At 39.4% G+C, this 23,598-nt stretch overlaps 1 protein-coding gene across 1 annotated transcript in view; it reads left to right on the top strand.

The window, feature by feature from the left end:
* LOC311528189 (von Willebrand factor D and EGF domain-containing protein-like) overlaps positions 1–23,598 on the top strand; it is a 284,287-nt gene that overhangs the window by 40,432 nt on the left and 220,257 nt on the right. The window contains 1 exon segment of the mRNA XM_084642898.1: positions 19,776–19,960. Coding sequence (XP_084499024.1) covers positions 19,776–19,960 — 185 coding nt within the window.

Genomic DNA, 23,598 nt, shown 5'->3' with positions numbered 1-23,598 from the left:
CATGGGTATGAAAGATAACAGCATGTCTTGCTAGTAATGAAGAATACATTAGGATTCACTATGTCCAGCAGTAACAAAGGAAGCTATAGTAGGCATCAGTATCTCTGATAGTAAGAGCAACATTTCTGAGAATTCACATTTTCACCTACGCACTCCTGTAATAGGTCTATAACCTCTGGCTGAGTTACTAAAATCCTCAATTCTTGATTTAAAGACTTCAAGTTACAGAGAATTCATCATTTACTCTTGTTCAAACCAGCAAGTCACCTGTGCCCCATGCTGCAGAGGAAGGCAAAAAAAGCCCAGGGTCTCTGCCAATCAGACCTGGGGAAAAATTTCTTCCCAACACCAAATACAGTAAACAGTTAGACCCTGAGCATGTGGGCAAGACCCCCCAACCGGACACCAGGGAAAGAATTCTCTGAAGTAACTCAGCGCCCTCTCAATCTAGTGTTCAATCTCCAGATATTTGCCAATAGCAGCTGCGGATGGGCGATATGCCGTTGTATGCAATATCATCATACCATCCCCTCTCTACTGGAAATACCTCACCAGTTGCATCCAAGGATTACATTAGCCTTTTTCACGTCTGCATCATTCTGTCCCTGATCATTACACACTGTTACAGGTTGATAATTTGATGGCTAGTAATGTGTTAACTCCTCAGTTTACAAAATGGTGTGTGGGATTTAAACTGAGCCACTTCATTGGCTTTAATGGCAGTAAAATCATTATGTTATGCTTTGAAAATTTAAGGGGAAATCATTTCCTGTCTAGTCAGATAATTACATGGCCTTACATATTAAAACATACAGCTGCTTTATACATACAGTACATTTAAAAGAAGGGGTATCCCTCTAGTTACACAAGTTTGGAGTTCCACTAAGGCTGCTTAAATAAGTTGTTTTGATGTGGTAGTTACAGCACCGGGGACTGAAATATCTTTTGCAATGAATTGGTTCTGCCATGGATACCACAGCAAGATAAAGTCACTCTAAGTAACCTCTGAGGTACGTACTTGGAGCCATCCAGTGGAGATAGTGTGGTCTAAGTAAAGGACAGAGAGCTAGAAACACTTGAGTTCTAATCCCAGCTCTGCAACTGACTCGTTAGATGGCCCTGGGCAAGTCACTTAATTTCTGTGTATCACAGATTTATACATATTAGAGATAGGCAAGACCTATAGGGCTAAATATTTAAAGATCTCAATTCAGTGTCCAGTTTTCTTAGTTGTGTTTTTACAGACAGCATAAATGTTTGGCACACATGTTAGAATTCAGATCTTCCAGATTGCTGGATGCAGTCAGATCCCTAAATACTAACATTTGTGTCCACCATTGTATCTGTAAAATGGAGGCCATTTTTTAAAAGATCCCTTAGGTCATTTAATTTATTTCCCTGACCGTATTCAGCGAACAGATATGTACAAACATTAACTCATATAAAAACATTGAATTCTCTTCAGTGGATTTCCAACCTTTTAAAATTTATTTTCTGTGAACATTTGTATGAGTTTTATTTTGTTTGAAAGAATATTTGTGGAAGAAGGCAAAAGTCTTTAAAATATTTATGCAAATATGTGTTTTCATATAAGATTTGTATTAGAAACGCTTGAATGGCCATCTTGAAATCTTTTTGATTATCCTTCTGTTTATGAAAGCTACAATCATCTAATCAGGGAGTAGAAACAATACCATGTGATCTAGGTGACCAATCTCACAATGTAAGAAGTAGCAAGTATTCAAAACCTGGGTCAAAAAGTCAATAGTTCATGAATAACCAATAATAAATGCAAACAAATTTCAGCTTATTTGACAAACAATTTTAAATAATGAGCAAGGCTGTAAAAATCCAAATCTGTTCACAAATGACTCATGAATGAGGGGAAAAAGCTAAATGGGTTTCAAATTGTTTGCCCAGATGTACAGAAGACCAAATTCAACCCAATACATTTTGAAGCCATTTTTATTATAACATCATTTTATAAAACACATAAGGCTAGATTTTGCTCTCCGTTACATCAGTGTAAATAAGAAGAATTTGGCCTGTTACATTCTGCACAGTTGGTACTGATCAACATACATCTGCCTTTAATATGCAGCAGATGGGCTAACATTCATCTCTCACTATAACTGTGCTACCTTATTGCTGTGTACTGTACATGTATAATGGTGTCCTGCTGCATGCAAGGAATTATGCAAGTATTTTTCTTATTATGGTTACTAATCCTAAAAGATTACTACAGGTTAGCAACTTTAAATCTAATGAGGACCTCAACTGAAACCAGTTGAACTCGATTCCCTTTGATATATATATATATTAAAAAAAAACCAACAGGCTTACAGCTAAAGTCATTGTAGATACTTGGAAACTTGTTATCTTCATAAATGTTGTTGGTCCTTCTGATAAATTACTAAAGATTTCTACAGTAATTAATCTACAGATTATTCTAAACCAAGAGAAAAAATAGCATCTTTTAGACAATGAACAGGACAAAATTCCATTACGTAAAACAAGTTAAAGTACTTATCCAGCAAACAAAGGTTTTGATTTGCTGCAGTTTCAGGTGTGAATATCTATAAAAGCCAGCAGATCTCATTCAAGAGTTAGACAGAGTGAGCTACTTTTCTATAGCCAGAAGTATAAGACCCCCAAAGAAACATCATCCAGGCAGATTGAAACTGCTAATTAAATCTGTGACCATTTTGTTACTACCCTAATCATACAGAGTGTAATAAAGAGACTCATGTATTTGAATATTTAAAGTGAATTATGACCATAGGTACAGAAACTGCATCTTGCAAGTGCTGAAAAATCGACAAAGGATTGGTAACGAACAAGATTCAAGAAAGCTATTACAATGAATGTTTTAATTCCATACTTGGGAGTACAGCTTTATTTTATTCTACTGGCCAGGCAGGCCTGTTGAGTACTTCCAGTCTATAGTCCTTTATTTTAATATTTTTAAAGCTATCTTCATATGATGTAACAGACAGCTAGAGTTTCTGCATCTACAAAAGTATACTTAAGCAAAAGGAGAAGCATACTTGGGATAGAATCTATACAAGTTGTTACAACAGTCTATACTAGGCTGTTCTCAGTAGTGGCAGACAACAGAACAAGAAGCAATGGTCTCAAGTTGCAGTGGGGGAGGTCTAGGTTGGATATTAGGAAACAATATTTCATTAGGAGGGTGGTGAAGATCTGGAATGGGATACCTAGGGTGGCTGGTGGAATCTCCATCCTTAGAGGTTTTTAAGGCCTGGCTTGACAAAGCCCTGGCTGGGATGATTTAGTTGAGGTTGGTCCTGTTTTGAGCAGGGGGTTGGAATAGATGATCTCCTGAGGTCTCTTCCAACCCTAATATTCTCTGATTCTATGACGTTTTTTTTTAGATAGAGCCATTTACAACCTGGTTCAAATGAATCTGGAAGTAAGGTTACTAGATTATAAAATCCTTACTGGATTGTAAATTAGTTGTGCAATGGACCATGTCTTTGCTGCTGGAGCACTGAAAATAACCTTCAGTCTAAAGATAGAGTGAACCAAACTTTTTTTTTTATTTCAAAATGGTGACAGAAGAGCATTCCCTGAATGTACAAGGAACTTGTGGCTGCCCAAAATATTATTGCTCTGGCTACCTTGAAAAGCAGTGAATAATATCAGGGGGAAGAGGGGAGGAGAGGAAAACTTGTCCAGTAAAAAAGAATTGTTATATAGTCACCTTATATACTAACCTAAACCACATATAGGACTCAAGATATGGCTAATATTTGCTCACAATTATAGCTAATTAGTGACACGTGCTTCAGAGAAGGGTATAGAAGCCTTTATGCTAGGCTAAGAAAAGCAGAAAACTTTGCTCATTTTTTAGTACTTCAAGGAGTGTATGGCACATAAAAGTGAAGAGCCTAGAACAGAAAACATTTGGTGCCTACCCATACAGAGTGAGCTACTTTTCTATAGCCAGAAGTATAAGACCCCCAAAGAAACATCATCCAGGCAGATTGAAACTGCTAATTAAATCTGTGTCCATTTTGTTACTACCCTAATCATACAGAGTGTAATAAAGAGACTCATGTATTTGAATATTTAAAGTGAATTATGACCATAGGTACAGAAACTGCATCTTGCAAGTGCTGAAAAATCGACAAAGGACCATGGGGGGTGGGAGGGGGGGAAGTGGAATGAAACAGTATATTATGATGACCCTCACATGCCTATGTTAGTAAGTGGCTATGACCAGAGCAAACAGCTCTCGCAGTCCTGATCCAGAACCAAATGCAGGACATTTATATTTAGGGAAAATTTTCAAAGGATCTAGACCCAGCTTTGATGTATGTGTATTCAAACACCTGCTTTTAATGGGCTAATTTCTGACCTTATATTGTCCTACCTTTTTTGATAAGATGTCTACATGCACAGTTCATAGATTCCAACATCCACAGATGCACCTGTTTGTGCATGTAAAGTCTGTGGGTGTGTGTTGTGCACATAGACAAACATAGAATACTTTTAGAAAATTTGGTTCGTAAAACCTGGGCAACGACAGTACTACTCAGGCTCCAGTTGGAATCATTATTCCTTGATGTCATTCTTTTTTGTAAATCTAGTCAGTTGACAGTAAGTAACCCATAGTATGAGCATAGATCATCCTCCAGAGGGCATTATATGCACAAGGAAGGTTGTATGAATTAGTCAGACTAACTGGGGAAATGTTGCCAAAGTTCAGCTACCACCAGGAGAGCAGTCTGGAAAAATGTTGAGTCTTGAATCTAGCCTGCATCCAAGCTTAGACCAGCCAGATCCTCAAAAGGACAAACCATGGACATCAAATTTCCATCTGAATAGAGTCGCAATGGGTTGTAAAATCGAAGCATGCAAGTTCGTTTTTGCTACTGCTGTCAAGGAAAGCACCATTTGCAAGGTGTATGTTTGGATGAGATTAGGAGGTAAGAAAGAAAAGCTTTTCATTTTTGTCTCACTCTTTCATTCTGAGAGATGAGAACAAAAGAGACCAATCAATAACTATAATAATAATTTTCTTTCTATTGATTTCTCAAAAGTCCTTAAAGGCATCATCATTAACTTAAAGCTAACTTATGAAAATTTATGCAGTTTTAAATTCTCTCCTGACAAAGTAATAGTAAGTTATTTCTATATTCAAATGCTTAACATTTCTCATTCCATAGCCAGGCCAGAATAAGTGAAAATGACACTTGGTAAAAATTAATACAGTAATTGACACATTTTGGCTGTCTTGCTTTCTCTAAACTGGAAGAGAAGATACATACGACTATATTTTAAAAGCAGCAAAAGAATCAGGTTCCCCTGTTCCATTAAATGCCATGGTTTCTGTTTGCAATGCCAGCACATTTTCTTTATTTGTGCCCATTGTTTTATTTGTGTGTCACTTTAGGATTGACAAAAGGTGCCAGATAGACAATCCTAGAAACTGAAGAACTTTATTCATCCACAAAACAGATGTAGCACAGGCAGCTGCAGTGCAAGCTTTCTACTCTCACCGAAGTCAATGGGAGTCTTTACGCTAACTTTTACAGAAGTGGGTTTGAGCCCATTGTCCCTCCAATGTGCATAAACCCTATCCTAGGAGAACAGACTCTGGTAGAGTGGAGGTAGTTCAATCTCAGTGCCCAGTCAAGCGTAGGCCTCTCTGAGACTGTCAACAAGGGGTGAATTAGTGCCAATTGTGGTGCAGATTTTTGGGATATGGGCATTGTGGAACAGGAAAGATTTTGCATAGGCCATCAAAAAGCCAAGACAATAACAGCTGACCTAAAATGGATTAGAAATGACAGTCTAGTAATAAAAGTGTCTGCCATTATCAAAATTTCAAGTAATCTTTAACAGTTGTTTTGGTGTGGTGAAAAAGAGGTCATTGGCATGCATAGAGTCACAGAAGATACATAGACAGAGGAAAAGGCCTTTAGCTCATCCAGCCCATCTTGCTACAAATGCAGAATGTTTCTTGACAGTACATTTTCAGTTGCTTTTTAAAGTATTTTTTAAAGTATGCCAACCAAAGAGGCTTCCACCACTTCCCTTGGGACACTATTCCATAGCTAAATACTATAGATCTCATGGGGGAGGTTGATAGCAACGAATATAACTCAGAAGTTAGGAATTGTATAAAACTAATAAGGGAAGCAAAGGGACACAAGGAGAAACCTATGGCCAGAAGAATTAGGGACAAGAAGAAGGAGTTTAAGTATACTAGGAAGAAAAAGAATCCTAGCAATGGTATTGGTCCATTACAAGATGGAAATGGTGGGATTATTAGTTTAAAGCAGAAAAGGCAGAAGTCTTTAAGAAATATTTCTGTTCTGTATTTGGGAAAAAGACAGATGATGCACTATTATCATATAACACTTCTTCCATTCCATTAGTATGACTGGAGGATGTAAAACAGCAGCTACCAAAGTTAGACGTTTTAAAATCAGCAGGATTTGGATAAGTTCAAGATAAATCCAAGAGCTATAAAACAGGTGGCTGAGGGGCTTGCTGGACCATTCATGTTGATTTGCAATAAGTCTTGGAACACTGGGGAAGGAAAAATGGGACAATCTGGGTAGTTATAGGTGTGTCATTCTAACATCGATCTCAGGCAAGATAACAGAATGACTCATTGGGGACTTGATTAATAATGAATTAAAGGAGGGTAATATAATTAATGCCAATCAATATGGATGTATGGAAAATAGATCCTGTCAAACTAATTTCTATTTTTCAATGAGATTGCATGTTTGGTTGATAAAGGTAATAGTGTTTACGTAATACACTTAGAGTTCTATAAGGTTTTTGACCTGGTACTGTGCAACAATTTGATTATAAAAACTAGAATGATATAAAATTAACATGGCACACATTAAATGGGTTAAAAGATGGCTAACTGACAGGTCTCACAATTTAATTGTAAAAGGGGACTCATCACTGAACGGGTGTATCTCTAGTGAGGTACCTCATGGATTGGTTCTTGGTGCTTATGCTATTTAACATTTTTATCAATGACCTGCAAGAAAACAAAGTCATCACTGATAAAGTTTGCGGATGACACAAAAAGTGGGGGAGTAGTAAATAGTGAAGAGGACTGGTGACCCATACAGAGTGATCTGGATTGCTTGATAAACTGAACACAAAAACAATGTGCATTTTAATACAAGTAAATTTAAAGAAACAAAGAATGAAGGGCATACTTAAAGGAGGGGGGCTCTGTGCTGAGAAACTGACTCTGAAAAAGACTGGGGGAGGCGATAATCAGCCGAACCTAAGCTCTCAGTGCAACACTGTGGACCAACGGGATAATGCCACTGATGGATGAATAAACAGGGGAATCTTGAGTAGGAGAAGGGAGGTTATTTTATCTCTGTATATGGCACTGGTGCAACCACTGCTGGAACACTGTGTTGAGTTCTGTCCACAATTCAAGAGGGATCTTGATAAATTGGAGAGGCTTCAGAGAAGAAACAAGAATGATTAATGATTAGAAAACATGGCTTATAGTCATACATTTAAGGAGCTCAACCTATTTAGCTTAATAAAGAGAAGGTTAAGGAGTGACTTGATTTACATGGGGAACACATATTTGATAATGGCTCTTCAATTTGGTGGAGAAAGATATAAAATGATCCAATCGCTGAAAGTTGAAGCCAGACAAATTCAGAGTGGGAAAATAAAATGTAAATTTTCAATAGGAGAGCAATTAATGACTGGAAAAATTTACCATGGGTTGTGGTGGATTCTCCATCACTCACAACTTTTAAAGCCAGATTGCATGTTTTTCTTAAAGATATGCTCTAAAATCATTCTGGGGATGTTCTATGACTTGTGTTATACAGGTCAAATTAGCTTATCAAAATGATCCCTTCTGGTCTTGAAATTTATACATCATTGTTCAACATTTCTTCAGATATAACTTTATATTTTCCCTTCTTAATAGTATCCCATAGCACTTTTCAAATACAGCAGGTGATAACTGCGGTATTCCTGTCAGACATTGCTTCTGTCTCTCAGTAAAGCACATCTAAGGCTATGTGTGAGAGTTAGGCTTTTACATTTGCCTGAAGAATTCCTGCACTATCAATATTTAGCATACTACTTTTTAAAGTTCTCTTGGGGAATTCTGACTACAAAAGATGTTTCGTATAATCAATTCAATTCTTTCTAATCTACACGTTAAGAACAGAAATCAAACTGTAGATAACAGACCAAAGCATGAATAGGTAATTGCTTTGTCGGGAAGTAAAAATGGAACACAGCTGGCCTGTGGTTTGGCAACAGCATGTTTCATTACTTCATGGAAGACCCAGGGTGATAAGTGACCTTGTTCCCAAGCAAACAGAACTTTGGTGCATCATGAAAGTGATACGTTTGGGCTGTTGGAATGTTCCAGTCACAACCTTCTTACAGTGTTCCAGGCTAACTCATATGTGTAGACAAACTGATTAACCCACAATAAGGATTCATGTTCTTACATCCTGCCTGGTGGCAAGGAGCTGTGATAATCAGTGTGGAATGGAAAAAATATCACAGATTCCATTTGGGCAACTCACAGCATTGGGGGCCAGGTCCAGTGAGAGAGAAGCCATATTTGTCTTGGATACCTCACAGGGAGGTGATATGGACCGTACCCAATATAAAAGGGAATAAGGACAACCCAGGGAATTATAGACCAGTCAGCTTAACTTCGGTGCCTGGAAAAATAATGGAGTAAATATTCAATTTGAAAGCACCTAGAAGAAACTAAGGCAATAAGAGACAGCCAGCATGGGATTGTCAAGAACAAATCAAGTCAAACCAACCCAACATAATAATCTTCTTTGACAGGGTAACAAGCCTGGATGGGGGGGAAGCAATAGATGTGATATATCTTGACTTTAGTAACACTTTTGATAGTGTCTCACATGAACTTCTCATAGGCAAAGTAGGAAAATATAACCTAGATAACCTACTATAAAGTGGGTGCACAACTGGCTGGAAAACCATACCAAATGGAAAGGACTACCTGGAAAGGAGTACTGCAGAAAAGGACCTGGGGTTATAGTAGATCCCAAACTAAATATGAATCAACAATGTAATACTTTTGAAAAAAAAAAAGAGGACTTCATTCTGGGATGTATTAGCAGGAGTGTTGTAAGCAAGACACAAGTAATTATTCCACTCTACTCAGCACTAATAAGGCCTCAACTGGAGTATTGTGTATTGTGTTCAGTTCTGGGCATCACATTTCAGGAAAGATTTGGACAAATTGGCAAAAAGTCCAGTGGAGAGCAACAAAAATGATTAAAGGTCTAGAAAACATGACCCAGGAGGAAAGATTGGGGAGAAAAATGGCTTTGTTTAGTCTGGAGAATAGAAGACTGAGCAGGGACATAACAACAGTCTTGAAGCACATAAAAGGTTATAAAGAGGAGGGCAATAAATTGTTCTCCTTAGCCACTGGGGACAGGACAAGAAATAATGGGCTTAAATTGCAGCAAGGGAGATTTAAGTGAGACTATAGGAAAATCTTCCTCACTGTAAGAGTAGTTAAGCACTGGAACAAATTATCAAGAAAGGTTGTGGTATTGCTGACATTGGATGTTTTTAAGAACATGTTAGAGTAGACGAACACTTATCAGGGATGGTTAATAAACTTCAGATAATACTTAGTCCTGGCTCAGGACTATCGAGGTACCTTCCAGTTCTACATTTCTATGATTCTATGAATATACAGTATGCCCAAAGAAGTGAACAGACTAAAATATATATATTGTATGAATGGTTGGTATATCATACCTACATCAATAACAGTCTCAAAACATTCAAAAATATATTTTTATCATTAGAGCTATAGAAAAAAATGTGGTTTTGATTGGCCCAATTTTTTCTCTAACTTCTGTGTACTAGAGCTGGTTGAATCATTCATTAAGTATAGATTATGCAACAAACAATCAGTTTTTCAGTCCCCTAGTTATCTCTTCATGGGTCATGATTTCTATATAGGTGCTCATTATACACACGTGTCCCATTAATATTGTATGTGAACACAATATGACTTGTTTAGGGCCTGGTCATTAGGAATACGAGTATGCGCTAGTTGTGCCACATGATTGGTCACCTAGTGCACATTCTGTTAGCTCTGCTTCCTGATTGAATTACATAAACTTCATAAATAAGAGTACTCTTCTGTTTTTGAATGATCTGCAAACAGGTTGTGATTTGTACTTGTTTATATGGAGTTTCTTTGCCATATTTTTTAAATGGCCACGAGAGCACACATGGTTCCAATGTTCTCAAATATTTATTCACACGCATATTCACTACAATTTCTTGCGAATAAAATTTCTCTCACCAGAATGTTCACAATTATGAAATAAAAAGAGTCGCAAATACTTGTGAAAAAAGTCAATGAGTTTTATTCAAAAGAATATGGACAAATAGGGTTTTTGTTTTTTTGATGTAAATTCGCCTGGCTTTACCTGTTAGATCACAATAATACCCCTCCCTGAAACATAGTATTAAAATTAGCATAAAAATTAAATGGAACACATTCTTCTCTTACCATTGTGAATTTGGCCACTAATAGTTTGGAGAGAATTCCTCCTCATCATCTAGTTTCCTCTCTTTCTCCCAGTAGTGTTTTTCCACGGAAGGTAAATAACATTAATGAAAAATTGATTTCATTGACAGACTCTGAAATCTTCAATTTTGTATCATGTCTGAACAATGAAATATTGCTGCAAGGCATGGAGGTATTTAGTATTAAAACAGCTATGAAATAGAAAGTTAACAAGTTATTTATTTTAGTTCATTTAGAATTATGGCCTAATGCTCTAGATATTTTTGACCATATTAGAAAATTTTATGTAAATCACTATGTTCTTTTGTCTACAGGATTTATAGCCAATGTATGAGCCAAAGCAATAAGTCCTTACTGAGGCCTTAGATTCAATGGGCTAGATTCTGTGCTGTGATTCCTAACTAGTGCAGCATAGAAGGTGCAAGACATGATTGTTAAGCTTCCTGTGCACCATCTGGATTCTCTCTGTAGTGGAGGACATTATGACATAAGATAGATCAACCCCAAAGACAGCTGTCATTTACAGCCGCATGCCAACAGTTCCCAATGGGCTTCTCCACAACCCTGCAGGACCACTCCCCCACCCTCCCTTGACACATTCTCCTCTGCCACAGTCTCTGCCCTTGGCAGGACTAGTTTAAGGGTGGGAGTGCAAGGCAGTTGCCCTGGTGCCAACTTGGCCGGGCACATAATGCTCTGCTGACCAGCTTTCTTTCTTTTTTTTTTAAAGCTCATTTGCTCCGGTATGTTTCATAGAATCATAGAATATCAGGGTTGGAAGGGACCTCAGAGGTCATCTAGTCCAACCCCCTGCTCAAAAGCAGGACCAATCCCCAATTAAATCATCCCAGCCAGGGCTTTGTCAAGCCTGACCTTAAAAACTTCTAAGGAAGGAGATTCCACCACCTCCCTAGGCAACGCATTCCAGTGTTTCACCACCCTCCTAGTGAAAAAGTTTTTCCTAATATCCAACCTAAACCTCCCCCACTGCAACTTGAGACCATTACTCCTTGTCCTGTCCTCTTCTACCACTGAGAATAGTCTAGAACCATCCTCTCTGGAACCACCTCTCAGGTAGTTGAAAGCAGCTATCAAATCCCCCCTCATTCTTCTCTTCTGCAGACTAAACAATCCCAATTCCCTCAGCCTCTCCTCATAAGTCAGTTTGTATGTGTTTGTATCTGCCCTGGCTGGCAAAGCACCTAGGCCTGGCCCTGGCATGACCCCTATGCCAGGGGTTGAGCATGGAGATAGCTCGCGTGGCCCTGCATAACTCCTGCACTGAAGGACTTCCCATTCAGGCTGTTGCATTCCCTTTATGGTCTCTTTATACTTCTGCAGCAGCATATAGGGGCTGGAACAATGTCCAGAACCTGCCTCGGATGGATATTTTTTTAAAGTAAGGATTGGGGGAAGGACTGCAAGCCTTGGCCCTATGGGCCTGATTCTATCAGGTGCTAAGCTTGCATACTGGGCTGGCTTCAATGAGACCTGAGGGAACTCATCACCTTGCAAGAGCAGGGCAGTTTGTATTTTTTATCCAAACATTAGAATCTCCAAATTTTTTTCCTCCAGTAGGCACCAGAATCAAACCCGCCCCTCCCTCTGTGTCCAGTAAGGGCCATGCCTGCAGTAGAATCAGTATGGAGAAGGCATGATGCTATGCACCAGGCAAACTCAGCCCCAAGGGGGTTCTTACTATGTTGCAGCAAGGAGAGGGTGGGAGAATGGGTGGGCGAAGGGAGGATAGAGCGTATGGATAAATAATTACATGGATCCAATGTCAAGGAACCTTCACTGCAATTAAGGACAGGGGCAGTTACAGCCTGGGGTTCAGAGGAGGAATGCAGTGAAAGTCCACATTTCTCAGGCTGTGTGCAGAAAGATTTGGTCCCAAAAGTATATTAATGTTTTAGGGTTGTACCTTTAAAGAAATCCAAATCACAGAAAACCAAAGCACCTTGCTGAATGGGAACTAGTCTTTTCACGTGTGTCAGAAATGCTTATTTTTCATTAATTGTTGTCAAATTAGCCAATTATTTCTCTGAGCGTTAGAATGTGCTTTCAAATATATTGTGTGTCTAGCACTGTTTTGCCCAAAATAAATACAAATCTCAGCCTCACAGACCTTATTTCTTTTAGTGTTTTCTATCTGCTACCACCTATTGATATTATTTGACTGGCAGCTACTATTCAAAGTAAACAAACAAGCTCTCAGCCTCCTAAGCCTTTGTCTGAGTAATCCATTGAAATTTACTGGGAGGGCAGATGGCAGAGAGAGTTCTAGCTCACCAAAGCTAACATGCCATTGTAAATAAATACAAAATGAAGAATGCTTTATTTTTAAATTTGTACTGTCTTGCTCCAATTCCCTCTGCTATATACCTCTTACCCCATCCTCTGCCAGCACTGCAGGGCCCTGCTCCTTTCCAAACGGAATCAGAGCATCAATCAGGAAGTAACGGGCCCCTTTGGGGCTGTAACCTTTTCGTCACCGTCACTGAAAGAGAAATGAATGGCTACATGCAGCACAGTTGGGCTGGCTGTTAACACTAGGCTTCATACAACAATCTTAAACCAATGGAAGTTGGGGCTGTTTGGAATTTGGGGCCAGATCTTGAGCCACCTGGTGGCAGTACTCTGCACAGCTGTGGAACAGGGAGCCTAAAACCATCTTTACCATCCTCCCTCTGGATATCTTAGACAAGCTACATGGCTTCTCAGATATGTCTACCTCTGAGCTGGAAGGTTTGATTCCCAGCTTGTACAGAAATCCCCATGCAAGCTCTGCTCAAGCTAGCCCCATTGAAGCCAGATGGCTAAGGCAGAAGCAATGCAAAGGAATGGACTGATGTACAGTTAACACCACTGTAGTCTGTATCTACCTCAGAAAGCTGAGCCAACCTTGGAAAATCAAGGAAATAAATAAACCTTCGCCTTGATGGTTCCTATGGCCAGATTCTCAGCTGGTGTAAATCAGCATAGCCTTCAATGAAGCTACAGAGATTTATAGCCACTGAGGATATGGCCAGTGACCTAGAAGAAATAGGGAGAAGGAATCAGTGTTTGCCAAATGGAAAGTAAATACAATGGAAGTAAATAAAAATTAAAATCTAAGATGGAATACTTGACAGCATCCTGGGGCACTTTTATTGTACCCTTCTTACTTCAGCCAATGCTAGAAGGGAACAAACTGTATAGTGGCCATGCCATCTTTCCCTTGGCCATTACATGTCTCTGGATACGTCTATGTCTAGTAGCACTGTGGCAGGAACACAATTTTGTCAGAATACCCAGGACATTAAAATAGTGGTCCTGTAGCAGTTCACACATCTGACTTTCCTTGCACCAGTTTCTCCACCATTAGGTCTGCGCCTTTCCACCTATATAGTGTCAGCTGAGCATAACTAATTAACTGCACATCTATTGAGCAACTAAGGGTGAAATTCTGGTTCTCTTGAAATCAATGGCAAAACTCCCACTGACTTAAATCGGACTAGAATTTCACTCTAAAGTTTGGTCTACATTACATACTTACTTCAGTATAACTACATTGCTCAGGGGTGTAAAAAATCCACACCCATCAGTGATGTAGTTATACCGACCTGAACCCCCCATGTAGACAGTGCTAGCAGGAGAGCTTCTCTCACTGACATAGCTACTGCCTCTCACAGAGGTGGACTTGTTAAGCTGACAGGAGAACTCTCTCCCATCAGCTGAGAACATCTTCACCAGATGCATTGCAGCTGCACTAATGTAAATTTGTAGTGTAGACCTGCCCTAAAAGACTTTCTTTATAATGCTGACAGTGTTACTCAAACACTCTTTTTTATTTAGCAGCCACAACATATATTGAGTTTTGTTTGCTTTGAATGTGCCAAAAAGAACCTTTTCTAGTGTCTTTTTGCAGGGAGCTGCTGTCACAAAACTGTTCGTTTTCAAAAAAAAAAAAAAAAAAGCTTTAAAATCTAGTCAAGCAAACATCATTATAATGTCTTTTTAGCAACACCTCTTTAAGTATTGATGGTAATAATGATTCAAGAAGAATCTTTTTATAAGAGCTGAAAGACTAATATAAGTTCTAGCTACTGTACATCATTTAATTCTTAATATGCACTGAAACTGGACAGGAAGAAAGCTGGCTACGTATTTTAAATCTTTATGGTCATAATGACAATGACCTCTTGGCTCCCCTGAAAAGTCAGCATCTTTTCATAAATCTGTAACACAATTATACTAATAGAGCTGTGAGATTAAATGAAATGTACAGTTGTCTCATACAAAAAGAAATATTTCTGTTTAAAGGCAATCTAGCCTGCCCCTGGGAGAATAACAACAATTCAGTACAGGACACGGACATTGACTTTTATTGTTCCCCACAGCAGAGGGGGACAATTGTTATATTGAGCACTTTCATCACAGTACACAAGCTTGACATGGCATCTGACTCTGTCACACATTAAAAAGAACAAAAGGATCTTCATTTGACTAAAGTCAATACGGCAGAAGTCCCCTTCACACAGAGGCAAATAGTTTCCAGGTGAACTGCTTCAATAAATAACAGGGTTGTTGTTCGGGGTTTGTTTTTTTAAACACTTCCAAACATAGTCTAATTATAAAGATTTTTTTCCTGTTAGAGAAGTGGTAATTAGCCTGTACCCTGACCTGCAATTTGCATGGGAGGAGTTACATGGACTGTCATAAGCTTCTAAAATGTATCATTTTTGCCTAGGAAAGTCAATAATTCAGTAACTACACAGTAAATGACTTGTGCTAGATTCTGCTCTGGCTTTCTCCAGCTTCATATGGAGTCACTCCTGATTTGCACCAGTGTAAATGAGAGCAGAATAAAGCATTCTAACTGTGATAGAGTTGGCAGCTGATCAGCTTGCCTTGGCACTTCTCCAGCCTGTAAGCATACGTATCCCACAGTCAGAGGCTGTAAAACACATTCTGATCCTTAAAGAATAAAACATTAAGAGATTGTGGTTGTTTGAATCATGCCTTCAGAAATGTCATGTGCTTAAGGGGCGGGCGGGGGGAGCATTCTTATCTTTGTCCAAATATACTCTCTTGAATTGAATTTGCTAACTTCCCTCTTGCCTTGTCCTACCATGCCCCTCTCCCGGGCTCCTTTGAAAACTTTAGTTGTGTCGAATTTCTTAATGTTAACATGCAAAACAGGATTTTCTAAGCTACTGTAAACATAAAGATGTGAAGAATGAAAAATAATTAGCCAAGTCCTCAACATCTAATATATTTGCCTTGTTTTGAGAGAGTAGTTAGTCATCAACAAGACCACAACATGTTTTGTGGATTTGTATTATTACTAACTCATTTTGAGCAGTTATTAATTACATTTAAACAGAATATTCTTCTTGTTATTATTGAAAAGCTGGGTATTATTAATGACATTTAAAATGATATCACAGGACTGCTGCAGTAATTCTGTGTGTAGAATAATATTTAAACTTCATTTACATGTAGAATATTTTGTTTTTCATTTCAAAGGGAGGTAATTAGAATAGGCAACGGGGAATTGTGAAATCTTAGTTCTGTTCCCAGGACTACTTCTGATACATTGTGTGATGCTGGGCAAGTCATTTAAGCTCTCTATGCTTCAGTTTCCCCATGCATAAAAAAGGATAGTAAAGCACTTTGAGTTCTTGGGATGGAAGTTGCGAGGTACTATTCTTCACAAAAAGCAAGGCATAAACTCCTGCTACTACATAGTATTACTATGTATACAGCAATACTACCCTTAACTATTTTCTGCATAATTTCTCTCTCTCTCTTTTTTTTTTTTTTTTTTATTAATTCTTTGTCAGGAATTTAGAAATACAACAGATTTCCAAGAGAGTCCTGCTGCAAGTTAGGCATCTAAATTAAGAGCTCAGCACCTCCTACTGAGAACAAGGCAACCTATTGTGGTTCTGTGAGACAGTGGGCCTCAGTCTGCCCGTTGAATACAAGGCAAACTGCTGAGAGCGAAGACTGAAAATCTGACTAATTTCTGTAGGTGTAACTGTGGGCAGGTGGGAAGCCATGGGCATCCCACACAGCAGGCAGAAGGGATTAAAGCCTCTGTCTGGGATTAGGCCCTTTCCTCTTCTTAGTCTCAGGAAATTCACTGAGTTTGGTGATGGCCCATTCCACAGGGGAGTCCCACAGTCTCCAGACCTCTTCTTCATCAGTTTTCCCCATCAATTTTCAGAGTGGTATATTTCATAAAATACAGTGTAACAAGTACAAAGGGCCTGCACCTTGTGTATTCATTTTCATGAGTACAAATTCAATACTAAATTGGTGTAAAATACTACAATTCTGAGAATCAGGCCCAATATATACCCAGAGTTCAATTCCTTCTGTATTACAGCAATGTTAATGTAAAGTTTTGGGCTCCCATTGAAACATTCATCTTGAAGGTGCAACAAACCAATGTGACATAGGTACAAAAAGGCATTTTAATAGGTACTGTCACAACTTGATCTTATAATACAAACATGAGTAAACAATCCAGAAAAGGGTCTATGTAAGGCACAGAAGCTCTTTGAGCTGTTAGCAGGCTATTAAGCTCAGGGTAAAATTCACCCTTGTGCACAAGGCTGGCCCAAGGCCTATGCACTACTTAAGATAACTTAACCCCCTTTTGCAAAGGACAGTTTTAATGCAATGCAGTCCCAGGACTGGCTGCACATCCACACAAAGGAATTCTGAAGAAAGCAGGACTAGACATAACTATTTGTACAGTATGTTCCAGCAGTCACTGTGAAATGGTTCTTACCCTTCTAGGGAAAAAGGTTGGGGCATTACAAAATTTAAAAAAATACCATAATTTTAATTTAATTGAAACTTTGCACTGATATGGTTCTGGCCTTTGATGGGTTAAGTGCCCTATAAGCTGTGACAATGGTTCTGTAATGCTCCATTTTCTTGTGTACCATTGCTTTACCATCGACAGAATAAAAATAATCTTTAAAAATATTAATGTAAGTAGATTGACTTTTACCTTCTGAGTATCTTGTCAACAAAATAAAAATGATAAATCTGCTTCAGTGTCACTGGAGCAATATTAAAACAGGGTTATGATCTGAAAAGTGACATATGAGAAATGATATAGTGGGGATTTCATATAAAATACCCCTTGTTTATAAAGACAACTACTGCCAGCCCTACACATAAAAGCTTGGATGTGAACATCCTGCTATGTTCTCTCTGCCTTTTACATCATCACTAGTAATTACAGATTACTGCTGTGAGAAGTTGGCTGACAGTTCTGTTGAAAAAGTGGCATGAAGCAGACTAGAGACCCGTTCATTCTTCTACAGCTATATTGACTCTACAGTACTAATATGGTCAAATTTGTTTTTTTCTGTAAAGAAAGCAGATAGGATTCAGGGAAACAGACGGAAAGCTGAGTAAAAAGGTGCATTTTTTTTTCTAATCACACATTAATTTTCTGACTACAAACACCTGGAAAATAAATAAAATCACTAGAAGTCATCAAGCCATTGCTTAACAAGAAACCATAGGATACTAAGACTCAGGAGAACAATAAAACAAGGAAGAGGGATAGACAAAATGACCTTCCATCTGTAACAGTGTTGATTCAACATGCTGACAATGCCTGAGTTTCCAAGGAACAATTTTCATACAATTTTTGCATGTTTTGAACTTCTAGCAGTAAGAGGGAGTTGTATCAGTGCTAGACAACTAGATTATTTTCAAGGCTTTACAGTGTTAAATGTTTATATGTCTTTTAGTATTTAAGAAGGTGTACTTTATTTATTATACAATATAAGAGTCCCCAGTTATTTGGGGGGAAGGGGAAACCAAAACCAAGTAAACCAAAGAAAATAAAATCTTTGAAAAATATATTCTTTAACCAAAGACATGAGAAAGTATCACAGTGTAACTTTCAGCATAAATGCTTTCAAATAAATTCTACCTTAGCTTTCATTCTGAATATAACAAGTTGTTTTCAGGCTATTTATTCTTTATTAATTCTTTGCAAACTCTTCATATTTTATTTTTCTTGGTATAAATAAAACTAGTTCATGATCTAGAACAGGGGTAGAAAACCTATGGCACACGTGCCAAAGGCGGCATGCGAGCTACTTTTTAAGTGGCACTCACACTGCCCGGATCCTGGCCACCGGTTCGGGGGGCTCTGCATTTTAATTTAATTTTAAATGAAGCTTCTTAAGCATTTTTAAAACCTTATTTACTTTACATACAACAATAGTTTAGTTATATATTATAGACTTATAGAAAGAGACCTTACAAAAACGTTAAAATGTATCACTGGCATGCAAAGCCTTAAATTAGAATGAATAAATGAAGACTCGGCACACGACTTCTGAAAGGTTGCCGACCCCTGATCTAGAATGATAAATATTGAAAAGTTTGAGAATGATGTTCCATATTTTAGTGCTAGGGGATATCTCTTTATATGAAACTAAAAATAATCATAAACACTGTACTTAAGTTAAAAATAAATCAAAAAATTGTATGATCAGATTACCAAATCTGGAACCTCAGATCAACCTCTCTTTCCCTTTTGAATTTTGGGGAGGGGAGGGGAGAGGAGACTCGACTCTAGCTATGTCTATACTGCTCTGCAGTTCAGAGTATGGGGGTTTGAACAGCAGTGCACACGAAAGTGCAGTGTTGTAACCCCCCTCATGTGGACACTGCAGGCATGAACTAAAAGGTTTCTAGTTCATGTTTAGTCTTCTTCAAACAGGACTGACTCTACATTAATGTGAACTAGGAACCTTTTAGTTTGTGCCTGCAGTGTCCACACAGGGAAGTTTCAGTGCATCATTTTGATGCTAACTGCTATTCACACCCAAACTGCACGGCAGTGTAGGAAAGCCCTCAGATGCCAGTCTCTAGAACCAAACACAAGTTGGATGCAAAACAAGAAGGGCTTTATTTTCTGCTTCTGTTTCAAATGTGGTCAAAAGCTTGTGAGATTTCAGACCAAGATGGCACACATACTATAACTAAAGGTCCTGAGATTTTAGAGTTGACAAATCCAAACTTGAGCCGTAGCCATAATTTGGCCCTGAATCCTAGCCTGAACCTACTCTGGATTTGAACACCGGCTTCTTAGCCCATCTTCAGCAGTTATTAATGATGAGAAACTGAAATGGATATTTTGTAACCCTCATTCTTTTTACCCTTTCTTTAGCTCCGGAATGCTTTCCAGAAGGACACCAGATTCTGCACAATCCCTACCACAGCACCAATTTTGATTCATTGGAATTACAGCAAACAGCAATTCAGGAGCTGGTTTGTGATCACTCACTGCCACAAGGGTGGTATCGTTTCATGATCAACAATAGGCCTGCAGAAATGCCAACAAAATGTGTAGAAGTTAGTAAAATTAAGAACTAAACATCTGTGTACTTTAATAAATCCAGTAGGTGCAACTTCTCCTTTCTGTTACGTCTGTAAAACCTAGGGTTGCCAATTTTGGTTGGACATATTCTTGGGGGTTTCATCACTACATAATCTGGAGACTCCAATCCTGGAAGCTCAACAACCCTAGTAAAACTCTTTAGAGAAGGTAACCAAAAGGTTATAATGGGGTTGCGTGGATCTAACTGACAGGAGGATTTTGCCCTCGCGGTTTGTATGGTCATCCCCCCAAAGTACTTCTTAGAGGTTAGTCTATTCCAAGTAATTCTGGTCTCCACACTACTGGAATGAATTTGAAGGGCCTGATTCCATTCGCGCTTACACAAGTGTAAATCAGGAGTAACTCCACATGAAGGCAATGGAGTTATATCCATTGAAAAAGAGTATAATTGACAAATAACAGAAAGAAACAAGATGCAAATGTTTTTAATTAGTATTGTTGCCACTGTGTATTACTTAGTCTCATAAGTGGGTTAGTTGCTTTCTAGAAATAAACTAGTTGTTTCACATGTGACTCTGTAGAAAAGGATAAGAAAATTGATATGGAGTTAATATGTACAATATTGAAACCTAGAAAACAGAATGTATGGGTCAAATTCAGACTTTCTGTACCGGGGTGCTCTGCCAGATTAACTCCATTGTATCCTTATCAAGTCATCAAATACCAATTGTCAAGGTTCCTCCCCCACTCTGAACTCTAGGGTACAGATGTGGGGACCTGCATGAAAAACCTCCTAAGCTTATCTTTACCAGCTTAGGTCAAAACTTCCCCAAGGTAACAAATATTACCCCCGTTATCCTTGGAATGGCCGCTACCACCACCAAACTAATACTGGTTACTGGGGAAGAGCTGTTTGGACGCGTCCTTCCCCCCAAAATACTTCCCAAAACCTTGCACCCCACTTCCTGGACAAGGTTTGGTAAAAAGCCTCACCAATTTGCCTAGGTGACTACAGACCCAGACCCTTGGATCTTAAGAACAATGAACAATCCTCCCAACACTTGCACTCCCCCTTTCCTGGGAAATGTTGGATAAAAAGCCTCACCAATTTGCATAGGTGACCACAGACCCAAACCCTTGGATCTGAGAACAATGAAAAAGCATTCAGTGTTTTACAAGAAGACTTTTAATAAAAAATAGAAGTAAATAGAAATAAAGAAATCCCCCCTGTAAAATCAGGATGGTATATATCTTACAGGGTAATTAGATTCAAAAACATAGAGAACCCCTCTAGGCAAAACCTTAAGTTACAAAAAAGATACACAGACAGAAATAGTTATTCTATTCAGCACAATTCTTTTCTCAGCCATTTAAAGAAATCATAATCTAACACATACCTAGCTAGATTACTTACTAAAAGTTCTAAGACTCCATTCCTGTTCTGTCCCCGGCCAAGACGACTACAGACAGACACACAAACCCTTTGTTTCTCTCCCTCCTCCCAGCTTTTGAAAGTATCTTGTCTCCTCATTGGTCATTTTGGTCAGGTGCCAGCGAGGTTACCTTTAGCTTCTTAACCCTTTACAGGTGAGAGGAGCTTTCCCCTGGCCAGGAGGGATTTCAAAGGGGTTTACCCTTCCCTTTATATTTATGACACGCCCCCCAAATCTCAGCTAGGGTGAAACACTGGCTGGGATTTCTTCCTGGAGCTCTAGGAAAACAGAGTTAATAAGACACATGCATCTCTAAATATACTACCAAGTACATAAAGACTAACAATATTTTCCACATCTCAAGGACGATTTTAACCAGTTGATTCTGGGAAATTTTCACGGGAGAGTGCATCAGCTACTTTATTAGAAGCTCCTGAGATGTGTTGGATGTCGAAATCAAAATCTTGGAGAGCTAAACTCCACCGAAGAAGTTTTCTGTTAGTTTCTTTGACGGTGTGAAGCCACTTTAGTGCAGCATGGTCGGTTTGCAGGTGGAAACGCCGTCCCCAAACATATGGGCGTAGCTTTTCCAGAGCGTAGACAATGGCATAACATTCTTTTTCAGTGACTGACCAGTTGCTTTCCCTCTCAGACAGTTTTTTGCTGAGAAACACTACAGGGTGGAATTCTTGATCAGGTCCTTTCTGCATTAAAACTGCTCCCACACCACGCTCGGATGCATCTGTGGTTACTAGGAACGGTTTGTCAAAGTCTGGGGCCCTTAGTACAGGGTCAGACATGAGTGTCGCTTTAAGCTTGTTAAAGGCCTTCTGACACTTTCCGGTCCACTGAACAGCATTTGGCTGTTTCTTTTTGGTTAGGTCTGTCAGTGGGGCGGCGATTTGGCTGTAGTGCGGTACAAATCGTCTGTAATAACCGGCCAAGCCTAAGAAGGATTGAACCTGTTTCTTTGACTTTGGGACAGGCCACTTTTGGATAGCATCCACTTTGGCCTGTAGGGGGCTGATAGTTCCTTGACCCACCTGGTGTCCAAGGTAAGTCACTCTGTTTAGGCCTATTTGACACTTCTTAGCCTTAACAGTTAGTCCTGCCTCCCTTATGCACTCAAGGACTTTTTGTAGATGTTCCAGGTGGTCTGCCCAGGAATCCGAAAATATGGCCACATCGTCAAGGTAGGCGACTGCATATTCTCCTAATCCCGCTAGGAGACCATCTACAAGTCTTTGGAAAGTGGCGGGTGCATTTCGCAGCCCGAAAGGGAGTACATTAAATTCATACAGCCCGAGATGTGTGATGAAGGCTGACCTTTCCTTGGCAGATTCATCTAGCGGTACCTGCCAGTACCCCTTGGTTAAGTCCAAGGTAGAGATGAACTGGGCCCGTCCCAGTTTCTCTAATAGTTCATCAGTGCGTGGCATTGGATAGTTGTCTGGGCGAGTTACAGCATTTAGCTTACGGTAGTCCACGCAAAAACGTATTTCCCCATCTGGTTTGGGAACTAGAACCACTGGAGATGCCCATGCACTTTCAGAGGGGCGGATTACACCCATCTGTAACATATCCTGGATCTCCCGTTCTATAGCAGTTTTAGCTTGAGGAGACACCCGGTAAGGGTGGACCCTAATTGGGTGAGCATTACCTGTGTCAATGGAGTGGTATGCCCGTTCAGTCAGTCCTGGGGTGGCTGAGAACGTTGGCGTGTAGCTAGTGCACAGCTCCTGGATCTGCTGTCGCTGCATACGCCCAAGGGTCATGGAGAGGTTCACCTCTTCCACACCACCAGCACATTTCCCTTCGTAGTAGACACCTTCAGGCCACTCAGCGTCGTCTCCTCCCTGGGCTGTAAACTGACAAACCTTTAATTCTCTGGAATAAAAGGGCTTTAGAGAATTAATATGATACACCTTAGGCTTTCGGTTGGAGGTGGGGAATGCTATGAGATAATTAACAGCTCCCAGGCGCTCCTGGACCACGAATGGCCCTTCCCACGATGCTTCCATTTTATGGGCCTGGAGCGCCTTTAAGACCATGACCTGGTCTCCTACTTTGAAGGAACGCTCTCTGGCATGTTTATCATACCAGGCTTTTTGCTCTTTTTGAGCATCCTGTAAGTTTTCTCTAGCAAGGGCTAAAGAGGTTCGGAGGGTGGTTTGTAGGTTGGTTACAAAGTCCAGAATGTTAGTTCCTGGAGAAGGTGT

The sequence above is a fragment of the Lepidochelys olivacea genome (genome assembly GCF_965140295.1).
Source record: "Lepidochelys olivacea isolate rLepOli2 genome assembly, chromosome: 11".
In the NCBI taxonomy this organism is placed as follows: domain Eukaryota; kingdom Metazoa; phylum Chordata; order Testudines; family Cheloniidae; genus Lepidochelys; species Lepidochelys olivacea.
Note: the sequence above shows the minus strand (reverse complement) of the source record. Positions and strands in the feature narration are given on the sequence as shown.